This window comes from Camellia sinensis, chromosome 2 (assembly GCF_055761805.1).
Source record: "Camellia sinensis isolate YWXY chromosome 2, ASM5576180v1, whole genome shotgun sequence".
NCBI classification, from domain to species: Eukaryota; Viridiplantae; Streptophyta; class Magnoliopsida; order Ericales; family Theaceae; genus Camellia; species Camellia sinensis.
The window spans coordinates 106302554-106315645 of NC_138962.1; the positions used below are offsets into that span (position 1 = coordinate 106302554).

Below are 13092 nucleotides of genomic sequence, written 5' to 3' on the forward strand. Positions count from 1 at the left end.
TCCGCCTGAGCATGGGATACTCATGTCATTGAGCTGGATGTGCTTTTTGCTTTCTCTCAGGCCTCATGGTGATCCTCAGATGATTCGTTTTGGTGCACACTTGGTTCTTGTTCTTAGATACTTGTGGAACAAATGAAGGATGCTTTCAGAGAGTAGATCATGACTGTTGGTGACCTCATTCTTCATATGTAAGCGTTTCTGACCCATGCTTATTAATCATTGTTACAGATCAATAGATTGTAATACCTAAAATAATTGATTGTCACAGTGGAGTTGTCTTTTTAACATGGTTAGAGTTGGACAATAGTATTTTACATGTGTCTATTATTTTGATTTGTGCCTTTTGTTTTGTTGTTTGTCCTCAGAGTTATCAAGGTAGAGAGTCCAGCTATGTCATGTTCATTTGCAATTATCATTTGAAAGCACATATAAAGATGATACAGTAGAACATTTCGTCTTCATATTCGTTTTTGATAAGTAAGATACTTGCACCAGTGGTAGGAGAAAGCACTCAAGCTAACAAGTAACAACTGATGATACTTAATGATTTATTAAAAATGAAAGAGTCACAGTTTTAAAGCATAGAATCAAGTTGGTTTCTTTAGAGAGTAACTGTATTAAAGCTAATTAGCATTATTAAACACAAGTTACAACCCACAAGTGACCTATTGTATAGAAAACCAAATATCAATTGTTGTAATGGATTTCAGTTTGAAATTTATTGGTCTGTATTTGCTCTTTTTGTTTGCAAGACCCTGGTCTTTAAAATCTATAATTTGTACCAGTAATTTTCTGCTAGTCCATTAGAAAGGACATGATGGCATCCATGTGGTCAAGTTGATTCATTTGAGGATCTCTTGGATGAGACATGGCTTCATACCCCTGAAATGTGTGACATCCGTAGATAGGATGGCTTACTTGCCTTGTGAAGAATGACCAAGGTTATGTTTTTTTTTCCGTTATATGATTTGGTATATGTTAAACAAAGTCGGATACAATTGTTTACATTAGCTTGGTATTGCCATGCATTGGGAGACATTATGTGCAACCATTAACTGGGAAATACAATTTCTAATTTTCCAGGTATGCGATATTTCTATTTTCAACGCACTGCGAAGAGTTGGTTGGCATTTATGCTTCTCAACTTGCACATCATCGTTGCATTGACCTCTTTGTGCACATGATGGAGTTAAGGCTGAACAGCAGGTGTTTTTTCATGGCAGAACTGAAATTGGTTTCGTCTCTTTATTACTTTTGGAAAAATGCTATCCAAACTAACAAATCTTACAAATTTTTCTTGCTAACTGTACAATAATGAAACTGTGGAAACTGGACTCACTTCAATGATATAAAAGGTGAGTTAGAAAAGTTTGTAAGATTTGTTTTGTGTATAGTTCTCCAACTTATTCTTTCCTTTTCCTTTATGTTTGATTTATTTAGTCTTTTTTTTAACCTTTTTGGCTGGGAGGGAGTTGATGCTTCTTTAGGCTTGTGCACAATTTACAGGTGCCTCAATTGTGCTTCACTATTTATTATTGGGGGAATTATTTATCAAAAAAAAAAAAAAAAAAACTGTTTGTTATTGGGGGAATCATCAAACAGTGGGATAGTAAAAAAAATTTACACAAATGGAGGGGTGCAACTCCCCTGTGTTTTGTTATTTTTTTTTTGGTCCTACACCCTGCATTCTAATTAACCCTAAATAAAACTAAAGACGGTGTTGGAGGTGGTAATTTCAACCCAGGACTGAGTATTTTTTTCGTATGTGTTACTGAAATAGAAAATATTATAGTTTGGAATAAAACAGTATTTGTCTTTGTAATGGTCCTTTTTCCTCCCTAGATATTAACAAAATGGGATATATTTTATGTTATGTTACAATTAATATAAAATTTATTAATTTTAATATTTTTTTTCTAAATTTTGTTTCGATTTTTTTCTTTTCATGCAATGTAATGATTACAAAGCTACAACTAGGTTAAACAAACAAGTCTGATTCAAAATAACTTTCCCATAATCATGACAAAAAAATTGTAACTATCGGTGGCCCTAAACCTACATTAATAATGAAGATGATGGAGCATACATTAAAGGTTCATGTTTATGAGTATTACTATGATGATTCAATATTGATTATCCTAGTTACAACTATCAAATTCATTATGTGTCATTGTACGAAATTCAGAGAAAAAATCTAAAAATATAGAAGTTGGATATAATATTTCACATAGCCACAAATGGAGGACAGAGGACCATTACAAAGACCAATACTGTTTTCTTCCAAACTATAATATTTTCTAGAAAATCTCTTCTTTCAGTAACACATCTGAAAAAAATACTCAGTCCTAGATATTAACAAAATGGGATATAAAATTAGGCTTGTATACATTTTTTTGTTTCTAAACATGCTCATTATGTTTGCAAAATAGTGTACATTTAGTCTTCTGTATGTATTGTAAGCTATGTGCGGTCGTGCCGCAAAAGAAAAGGAAAAAAGAAGATAAAACTACGTATGTTAAGATATTGCTGAAGTTCATCTGTTCAACTTGTTTATTTGCATTTGTATTGTTATATATTGATAGATATATTCTGTGAACAAATATAATTGCAATACAAAGGGAAATGCAGTGATAATGTTACTGTGACTAGGTTTTCTCAACTAAACTATGTCAATAAGATTATCCATGTTGTCACTAAAGAGCGGTATGGTTGTTTCTTTTGAAATGAGGAGCCTTGGCTTCTTTATTTCATTGGCCTATGGGTACTGTACCGTGAACAGTTTGATAACTGTTCTCTTTGTTCATTTGCTGTAAAATGTCCCACTAGCCGTGTGACAGAAGTTCTCTCATGATCACTTGTGTTCATGATAAACGTGCTTCTGATTTCCCTTTTCAAGAGAAACAACAAATTGTATGTAGAACTGGGAGGGAGAATGCTGTGCTACCAACTATCCTGGATACACAGAAAGATTATAAGAAGATTCTTAAATATGAAGTTGTGAGTTTGATTTTAATGTGGTAACTTGTTGCTTTTTCTTTGGCCAGTGTGCATGTCAAATATAAAATCTTCCTTTCTGCTATTGAGTACTTACCATTTTCTCCTGGAGATGATTCAAAAGGCAGTTTCGAAGAAATTGTTGAGAGGTTTTTATCTATTTCCTTGACCTTAAGTTTATTGTTTGAGACAGGGTGAATTGAATAGTATTGTTTTCATAACTGGGGAGTTCATTTGCAATCTACTCTAATAGGGTTCTGTCAAGATCTCGGGAAATCAAACCTGGAAAATATGATAAATCGTCTGATGTTGCTGAGCAACATCGGTTGCAGAGTCTTCAAAAGGCTATGGTCATACAATGGCTCTGCTTTACACCTCCCTCCACTATTAATGATGCTCAGGCTTCTAGTGCCAAACTTCTCCTCTAAGCACTGTTACACAGGTATATATATGTTTGATATGCAAGTACTTCTGTTTGTATTTGGTCCCATAAAAATTGCAACATGTCTCTTCTATTTACATGGATACTTTTCTACATGCACAAAAAAGAGGGAGGATTATCTCAAATGTTAGGGTTAAATCAATATACATCTACCAACTCAACGGTTGTAGGTATTAGGTATCAGGTATCAGAGGTGGTGACGCAAAATATAAGAGGCTCAAGGAAGGCTAAATTCAAAGAAGTGATGATATTTAGATATTGGCGTGATTTCAAAGAGAAACGTACAGGAATCTTATATAATTATGTTTATAGTATTATTAGAGTCTTATTTTATGATTATTTTTTTGTTTTCTAGTATTTTTAAGTCAAGAGGTATTTTAGCAATTTCAAATTTGCTAACATGGGCTGTAGGGGTTGTCCATGAGTTCTCTTGTGGGTCCAGTTATTTAATTGGTTTATATTTATACTTCTTATTTGGTCTTAAATTGGTTTTGGAGGTCAAAAGTAGTTTTTTGGTTCTTGTTGGTTTAGGAACTCTCCTAGTTCTATATAAAGTCATCTAATGCTTATATTTAATGGAGTTGATATGTTAAAAATATTTCAGTGCTTTGAAGCTTTCTTGTGGACCATGAAAGCTCCAAAATCAGTTAGGGTTTGATAATAACTAAGAAAGCTTTCTTAGTAACCCAATAATAACGAAGGGATTCTTAAACCTATCTTCTTCTTCTTCTTCTTCTTCTCTTTCTTCTTCTTTACACCCAAACCCTGGTTATTATTATCAGGTTACTATTTACAGCCTTTGAAAAGTGCACTTTTCTACCTCAAAGCCCTATCCAATCAACCCCAAATCAACTTTAATCCCTTCCTTTACCTATTAGCTTTTAATTTAACTGTTAAAGCCTAAATTACTCACTGTTTAGGCCATCATAGGAGTTGGATGGGTAGGTATGATATCTTGGGAGGTGTATCAAGGCATGTAGCAGTCGAGAGTGAAAGGTCAACGTCCCTTCTCGTTAAGCCTAGTCAAGGTGGAGTTGTTTTCTTAGGGTAGCCAGGCAACCTTGACGAACCCTTGATCCTAGCCTCCAATCTATAATCCTTAAATGATCTCAAGCAGTGAATGCCTAGGGAGACATAGGGAGTGCATAAGGGAGACATAGGCAAGCTGAGGACTAGGTTATGTTGACTGAGTCGAGATAGTAATTCTCGAGTGTTCCTAGTAAGAATGAGGTACAAAGGACAATGGTCAACGTAGGCTCTAGGCAAACTAGGTGCTCTAGAGCCATGATGTTATCAAGCAGGTTATGGCTAAGCGGTGAACTTGGCTCTGCCACAGGCTCCCAACCATGCATTGTGCTCTTCATACTTTGACTCATTCACTTTGGAGCGCTTTCCTGTTAGGGCGGCACCTACTCTTGTGAGCTAAGCATCCTAGTTGGTGGGTATATGTCCCTACTTATGCTCGGCATACAACCTCAATTTGTCTTGTGAGGACATCGTTGGGTCTCGGAGCTTTGCCATGCAGAGGTATGGTGATAATGTCGCGGTGCTCATAGGGCTCGCCACATGTCAGGGTGGTATAAGTTCTCAACGTCAAAATTCGTTATGGTACTACTTGACCAAAATTTCAAGTCCCATAACCCATGGCTGGTGGAATTGTGAGTCTTCTTTTGTCCCCTGTACGCATGCTATATTAACTACGAGTGTTCACGAGTTGAGTCGTGTCGAGTCGGGTCGGGTTACCCTTAGCTCATCAGCTGAACCGACACCATCGGGTGAGGAAATTAGTCACTCTCTATCAGTTGATATACTGTTTGAAATCAACCGAATCATAGACCTCGGTTTGATTATTAGTTTAGTCGATTTTGAAGATCCAACAAAGATAGAGAAAGAGTAGAAAAAAAAATTATAAAAAATGAAATTCAAATTTCAAAACAATACACCTTAAAACTTATATTTATATATATATATATATATATTTACAGATCCGTGTAGGAGAGAGTGGATGAAGGAAATGGGGGAAAAAAGAGGGAAGAGAGAGAGAGAGAGAGAGAGAGAGAGAGAGAGAGAGAATATTTCTTAGACTCCAATGGAGAGAAGAAAAAACAGTGTGAGTGACCTATAGAGTGAAGAGAGACTGAGAGATAGAGAGTCTTTTTAGTTTTCTAGAAAAGACTCTTAGGGTTTATTAGAGAAAAACATTGAATGGTTATGAAGAAAAATGGGAGAAAGTGAGAGAGACCGAGAGTGAGTGAGAGATAGAGAAAGTATCTTTGTTTTTTGTGGAAGTCTTTGGGTTTATGAGAGAAATTGAATGGTTATGAGAAAGCGTAGCAGTCTATCATAGAGAGCTCAGACTGACAAGAGTGTACTTCCAAGGCCACCAATATAAAATGCTATATAATTATATTTATTTGGTCTGGTGTGTATTTTTTGTATCCATTTCCGACCACAAACTCGTGAAATAATATATTAGAAAACTGCAGCCTATCATTCACCTGCTTCGAAATCGTCTCTAACATCATGAGGCTGTCTGGGTCAGATGATTTATGCGGGTTAGCGGGTATAATGACAACCCTATTATTAACCCCAACATCCCATCCTTAATAACTTCTACGCCTACGTATTTCTCAGTTCATTTTCAACTTGCCAATGTAATGGATGCTAACCTTTTTTTCCCGCTGAAGCCTTTTTTTCCATTTGGTTTACTCATTGCCAACTTCTCAATAACCATGTTTGGAAATGATGGTATTTGAAATGTTTTGGTTCTTGTTTTCTCCATAGTGGATCCATTATTATTTGTAAAGGAATTTTAAGATTTTATATGTCAAGACTATTGGTTTTATGAGAAATTTGTATATTCAATTGTATATATAGTTACATCAAGACCTCAATATATATAATCCCTAACTCCTAAAACTAAAAAGAAAATACAAAGATTACATAATCACAATCATACCTAATATAACGTAATTACAACCATGCCTAAATCAAGCCTAATATATACAATCAGAAGTATGCCTAATATAGAATATATACAATATATTCTCACAAAGATGTACCTTTGGGCTTGGCGGGGCGTTCATCTTGGCCGGCGGCGGCGACGAGCTTGGTTATTGGCTCCGTTCTGTTTGATGTGGTTGCTTTGGTTGGAGCGGAATAGACGTACCTTCTTCGAGGTTTCTCATAGTGTTTCTTGGTTACAAAGTCATCTTCTTCTAGTTTTGTATAGTTGGTTGGAGGGTAGGGTAGATCCGGATTTATTTGTGTTTTTAGATTTTTTAGATGAGGTGATTGGTCAGCCCTTGTTTTATTGGTTCTCCTTTATGGGGTGGTTTTTTTGTATTGGTTGCATCATCTTGATGCTTTCTTAATAATATTTGCTTACTTATCAAAAAAAAAAAAAAATTCTCACAAAGACATTTTAATAGTAGCTTTACACTAAAGGGCTTGCAATATGTGAAAAAAAATTCTTTGGTTGGAAAAATATGTTATATGTGAAACACCTGGCAATAACTCTAGAAAGTGAAGTTTGTAAAGGTAGATCTGTCTATGAGGCTCTGAATCCACTTGAAATGCAGAAAATTTGTCTTTTGAAGTCTTATTTTAATACAAACAGTAAAGAAAAAGTCAAAAAAGACTAGCCCCCTTCAACAACTTGATGCCAAGCATATATTGTTACACGAAAATGTTTCTTGAGAGAAAATGGTTTAACGGAAAGGAAAGGAAAATAAAATAGAAATAATTCATTTTCCCGTTATTTATTCAGTTTAAAAGAAAATTTATGTAGAAAAATAATTTTAACTTTTCCTCGATGTTGAATCTTGTACTTTTTATAGGAAAGGATTTGAGGAAAACTAGTTTCTTAAAGAAAATAGTTATGGTGGAACCTACATTTTCTTGTAACAATTGAACACGTGTAACAATTGAACACGTGTACATGACAGTAAAAGAAAAGGTTTTCCTTTCCTTTCTTGTACTAGAGTTCTTGAGTCTTCAAAGGATGCGTCTATTAGAGTGAAATTCTTATTTTTTCCCCCTCCTATTGGTGCTTTATTGGCTGTAACTGGAAGTTGAGTTCAAAAATAAAACACCATGCTCAAAAAGAGGCTTTTTTGCATAACCTCGGATTCAACTTGGAAACAAGTGGTCCGTACGCCCATGTACTCAAGTAATTATTGAAGCTTTAAATGAATTGTAAATACTTCGGAATGATCCCTATATTTGTTTTTTATATGCTTAATTGCACTTAAGAAGGATGAACATGGACACGGGATATGGTGATCTCAAAAAATGGAACACGGATCAAACTTAACAAAATCACTTTCTCCTAATAACTATGAAGCATGGACACGCCAAAATGGAAGCCGTGGCGGTGTTGGATACGGGGACACGCCGGGGACACGTACGGGACACGCCATATGGCGTGTCCCTTTAATTTAATTTATTTTTTTGCAAGGGACACGGCAGAGACACGGCGAGGACACGCGTGTCCAAATCTGGACACGCCATGGGACATGGTCAGTGAGAAGAGTAAATGAAAGAGAAAAGGAGTGCAAACCTGGTCGGCACCATAAGCCTCGCTCTCTCTCTTGCTCTCTCATGACTTCGATCTCGAGCCAATCGACCTCCATCCAGTCCATTTCGACTAGCGATAGCCCTTCGACTTCAATCATCCAGTCCACTTCAACTCCCTTTGACTTCGACGATCCAAAGCCCGTCAATTCGACTTCTCAGAGCTCTCTCTCTCTCTCGCCTTCTCTCTCCCTCGCGATTGTGATCGCGATCGATCGCTCTCTTGCTTCTCTCTCTCTCTCTCTCTCTCTCCCTCTCTCTCTCTCTCTCTCTCTCTCGTCTCTATCTTCTTGACTCACACACACATATATATAACTATTATATTATAATTGGTCTAAGAGTTAATGGTTGGACATCATAACATGAATTTCAATTTTAAGGATAACTATTATTATTATATATTATATAATAGTTATTATATAACATATAATATACTTATAAGATAATATATAATACATATTATAAGATAATATATACTTATACATATTAATAAAAAAATAAATAAACACATGTATGTAACATAAAATAAAATAAATTAATTAGAACACATTATTTAAAAAATATAATAAATAAATAAAATAATTAATGTATATTAAAATAAAAATATTTATAAAAAAATTAAAAATTTGTCGTGTCTCTTGCCGTGTCCGTGTCCCCATTTTTTAGAAATTACCGTGTCCCATGTCCGTGTCCGCATGTGTGTCTGTGTCCGTGCTTCATAGCCTAATACTTTCAATAGGTCGAACCAACACCAGCTAACTGGCTTTGGCCTCACCCAATTATAAACTTTCTTTACCCATCTGCTGTCTTCTAAGTTACAGGAGTGTATTTAGTACAAGGGTAATGGAACTTAGATGAATACAAATATGAGTCCATTTCCCCGTGTCCTGAATTGTGGGGTTTTCCATATCATACATTTGGTTCCAGTATTGACATTCGATACTTGTATACATGTCCACAAATCATGTAAAAAGTGCCCTTTTTCAGTGAATAATGAGAACTTAGTGATTTTTATTTTTATTCTTTACTTGATTTAAAATTGGAAGCAATTACATTTGTGATATTGTCTTTATTGCTGGTGCTTCTAGGTTCTGAACATGTTTTTCTTGTTCCTTTGATTAAGCTCTACCATCTATTTGTGGTTTGAATTTGTCTAGTTTCTCCCATTGTCTGCTACTGTGGTCTCTTCTTGCATTATTCTTGTACATGCTTGACTAATTACTTTACTATTTTTCTTACCTACCTATTTTCTTGTTCTCATCTTGTTGGCTTGCTAAATACTGATCTTTCATTGTTTGTAGCAACATACTGTTCAGGGAGTTTGCTCTTATTTCCATGTGGAGGGTGCCCGCAATGCCCATAGGTGCACACACATTGCAAAGTTTTCTTGCTGAACCTTTGAAACAGCCAACTGAAACTCTTCTTTCTACTGAGGATCATGATGTTTCTGAGAACCTAAGAGAGTTCCAGGACTGGGTATGGTTTATTTAGATCTGTACTTGTTCATTGCACTCAATGTTGTTTGTGCTTTTCTTTTGGCCTCGACATATTATCACTTCTAAGACTGCAAGTTTGTACAATGTTTCATTAAATTAGAGCGAGTACTACTCCTGTGATGCAACTTATCGCTACTAGCTGAAAGTTGAGTTAGAGAATATGGAAGTTTCTCCCCTTGAATTGTCAGTTGAGGAAAAGCAAAGAGCGATTGCAGAGCTAAGGAAACACTAAATTCATCATTTTCACTGCTCTTAAGTGAGTTGATTTACCTATATGCTACAAACATTGCACGTAGAGATCTTTGGATTAGCCACCATGTTTATTTGTTTAGTTTTTATTACGGATTGTTGACTTAGTCACATCATTTTATGTTCTTCTACTTGTGAGCTTTTAGGTTTGAATTTATTGATGTATTTTATTTTCTAGGTGTGGGTGAGAGGTGTGGTTAGAGGTAGTCTGGGAAGATGGCGGGCACTTCAATGGCTTGAGATCACCGGAGGTGGAGAGGAGGAGGTCAAGGCAAGCTTGGAGAGGGAGAGGTTGGCAGTGATAGACCTTTGAACACTAATGTAAAATATGAGAGGGTGTTTAAGCATGAGACTTGGTTGTATTGTTGTTGTTTCTCGTTGCATATACGATACGTTATATAGGCCGCAGGAGTATTGGAGCCCAAGGAAACTGTTAGACCGTGGCTCGTTCTCCTCAACTCTGCCAGAAGGGATATAAGCCCTTCTGCCGTCTGTGGCTTGCCGGCAGGCGGAGAGCAACGTTTCATGGCAGGCAGAAAGTAACGTTTCGTATATGCATCGGATGACATGAACGTAAGGTGATTGTTGCCTCTTCTCCAAGCCTGGTCGAGATAGAGTTGTCTTAGCAAGAAGACAACCATCTCGACGATCCCATGACCTCAGCCGCCAGTCCAGTATCCTCTGATGATCCCGAGCAGTAGTGCCTGGGTCCTGCTCCCAACCCAAGCATCAGGTAGATAAATGGGCCAGGGCCCACCTTAGTGTTTAAGAGAGCCAATGGCTCGTTTCCAAGTGACCAAGTAGGAGAATGGGCCGCAGGAGCCATTGTTTATCAATCCAAGTCCAAGTGAGCCGGGGGCTGATTGTATTGTTGTTTGGCCTTGGAGCGAGGAATGAAGGACCATGGGCCCTGCGGGGCCATGGTGCTGCCTGTTGCAGGGCTCTTCATAGCTAGATATATTTGGGCTTGTATATATGCTCCCTCTTAGGCTAAGCATATAGTTTTGGTTGCCTTGGCACATGGAGCCCATAGGGCTCGCCATGTATCAGACATACGACATGTCAAACGTGGTGCCTTATTGGTCTGCCACGTAGGTGGGGTTTTGGTGATGTGGCACCGTGGAGCTTGCCACCTATTGAGCTTGATGCAAGTACCCACAATAATGCCCCCTGTACAGATGCTCTTATAACTAATGAGAGTATTTGTACATGACTATGTTAAAAAGTTTTGAAAAATATTAACTCATGCAGACAAGTATTCAGATAGAGTCGTCTAAAATTAGGCTTTTGATATAATGGGGGCATTTGGATTGCTCATGGAGAGTTTACATTTTAAATTTCATCCGGTGCGAGCTGGCCGGATAAAGATGTGGGCTTGTTGGGCGATGGCTTGATTCCGGGGAATTTCCACTACTTCACAGGAGATTTCGGCTTTGTTCCATAGGCACCAGATTCCGCCTCTCACCCTTTCCATGCCACTAGGAGGGGGGGCAATGGTCTTGGTGTTAGGAAAGCCCATGATTTGGCTCATGAACTGGGCCTCGCTTCCTTCTTTTTTTTTGTGTTTGTGATGATGACGAGGTGGAAGCGTTTGCTAGAATGTAGGTGCATGTAGTGTTGGAGGAAGTTGGGGCGAGCGACACCCTCAGTGTTGAAGAAGAGGATGTTAAGTGGAATGTTGAGCGGGATGTTTGGCTGAGCACTGTGGGAAACGCTCTCTTCTCCTATGTTGAGATCTGTAAGGCTATCTATGTCCCATCCAAGTCCCAAATCTTCATTTGGGTTTTCCAATGGCGCTGACATGATGGAGATGTGGTGGTCTAGATCTCTCTCTGTCGGTCTTTGCCAGAGGATGTTGATACGAATCCTCTCGAAATGTGGGACTAACACCTGATTTGCCTGGCAGGTGGATCCCTGGAGAGTGAGGTTGATTTCTTGGTTTAGCAAAAACCAAGTATGGGACAGTGGTATTGTGTAAAGTTCTGGAATGGTTAGTGCCTTGTACCATCCTCTTATTTTACCCCGGAATTCTTCCGGCACCTCTACTATTGTATGAGCAGATATTGGGTGTTGGATCCAAGGGGAATCGAATAGTTGATCTTGGAATTGCCATGGAGGCATGGAGAGCATCTTTCGAAAGAACTCACACACAGGGCGGCGGCGGTGAGTAGGAGTGGAGCTCGAAGCTCTAGAGCTGGAGCTTGAAGCTCTATAGCTTGGACCTCTTAGGTTTGGAGCCTTGTTCACCGGCCGCCAAACGGAGTTATCTCGGTGCCCCTGGCCGCGGGAAGCCATTTAGAGAGGATGGGTTGAAAGGGGAGTGTTAGCAATTAGATATGAATTTGCCTGCGCTTTGTGTGTTGTTGTCTTGTATTTGTGCTCTCTTATAAAGACGGGAAAGAGGGGGTGAATTTATTGACTTTTGCAGCTTTTGTTAGGAAGGAGCGATCTATGGAGAGGACAACTCATCAATTGGAGTTGTAGCTTTAGAGCAGACCATTAAAGGCTACTGATGGGAGCTGCCATGGCAGCGTGTAATAGCTTTTTGGAGAGTCTTGTTGTAGTCTGGTTTTTTTATTTGTAACAGGCAAAGAGAATTTTTTGATTGGTTTAAGGATTTTCCTTGGGAATGTACAGTATACCTGTATACAAACTTGTGTGTATATTCTGGGTATAACTTGAACTTGTTCGAACCATTCCAAAAGTGAGCTTGCCGTTTTAGAGAAATAAGGACTCTATATATATACAGATATATATAGATATATATACTTTTTTTTTTTTGAATCAGGATCTCTGTTTGTTCCTTTTACCCATTGTACAGAAGGGTGTGTTATAAACTTGGTTACCCGTAGCTGGGTTTTCGTTTTTGTGTTTTGATTAATGTACCGTTTTTTTAAAAAAAAAAGGGGTTCCACAGTCTCTCAGGTTGATTTCTGGGTTTCTATACTCCCTCTCCTCCTCTCTCTAAAGTTGGTGGGCTGCGTTTGCTGTATTCAAGCTTTTAGAGAGAGCAAGAGGTTGTCATCGGTGGGTCGCGAGAGTGTGGAGTGGTGTAGCAGTGGTGAGGCGATTTGCATGCTGTCTGGGACTGAAGCAGATTGCGATAGTGGAGGTTCGGATTTTGGGTATAGGAGAGTGGCTAGAGTTTTGTGTTGTTGGTTGCAGGTTGGGGAACTGAACTTCGAAGTCGCGAAAGGGGAAAAGGGACGAGTCGGGCAGGGAGATAAAGGAGGGAAGAAAAATGCTGTGTCGCGGATGGGCTGCGAAGCAAGCGGTTGGGCTGTCGGAAGTTGAGTTCTAATTCTGGTTTGGCTGCTAGGGCTGGGTTCTGTTTGG

At 38.2% G+C, this 13092-nt stretch overlaps 1 protein-coding gene across 2 annotated transcripts; it reads left to right on the forward strand.

Moving 5' to 3' along the window:
- The first annotated feature begins 68 nt into the window (after nucleotides 1-68).
- Nucleotides 69-9742, forward strand: LOC145788779 (nuclear pore complex protein NUP107-like). Of its 2 annotated transcripts, XM_082915405.1 has the most exons (6): nucleotides 69-188; nucleotides 1084-1206; nucleotides 3045-3143; nucleotides 3248-3436; nucleotides 9313-9487; nucleotides 9608-9742. In XM_082915405.1, the coding sequence occupies exons 1-4, from the start codon at nucleotides 160-162 to the stop codon at nucleotides 3420-3422; spliced, it is 426 nt and encodes a 141-aa protein (XP_082771531.1). In that variant the 5' UTR covers nucleotides 69-159; the 3' UTR covers nucleotides 3423-3436; nucleotides 9313-9487; nucleotides 9608-9742. The 2 variants fall into 2 exon arrangements, with proteins under 2 accessions (XP_082771531.1, XP_082771532.1); XM_082915406.1 differs by lacking the exons at nucleotides 3045-3143; nucleotides 3248-3436.
- The last annotated feature ends 3350 nt before the right edge of the window (nucleotides 9743-13092 follow it).

Excerpts from the sequence above, each read along its gene's own strand:
- LOC145788779 (XM_082915405.1), top strand. The coding sequence starts at position 160 with ATGACTGTTGGTGACCTCATTCTTCATAT. Across the intron at positions 189-1,083 it reads GGTGACCTCATTCTTCATAT|GTATGCGATATTTCTATTTT; the intron begins GTAAGCGTTTCT and ends CTAATTTTCCAG. Across the intron at positions 3,144-3,247 it reads TTCGAAGAAATTGTTGAGAG|GGTTCTGTCAAGATCTCGGG; the intron begins GTTTTTATCTAT and ends CTACTCTAATAG.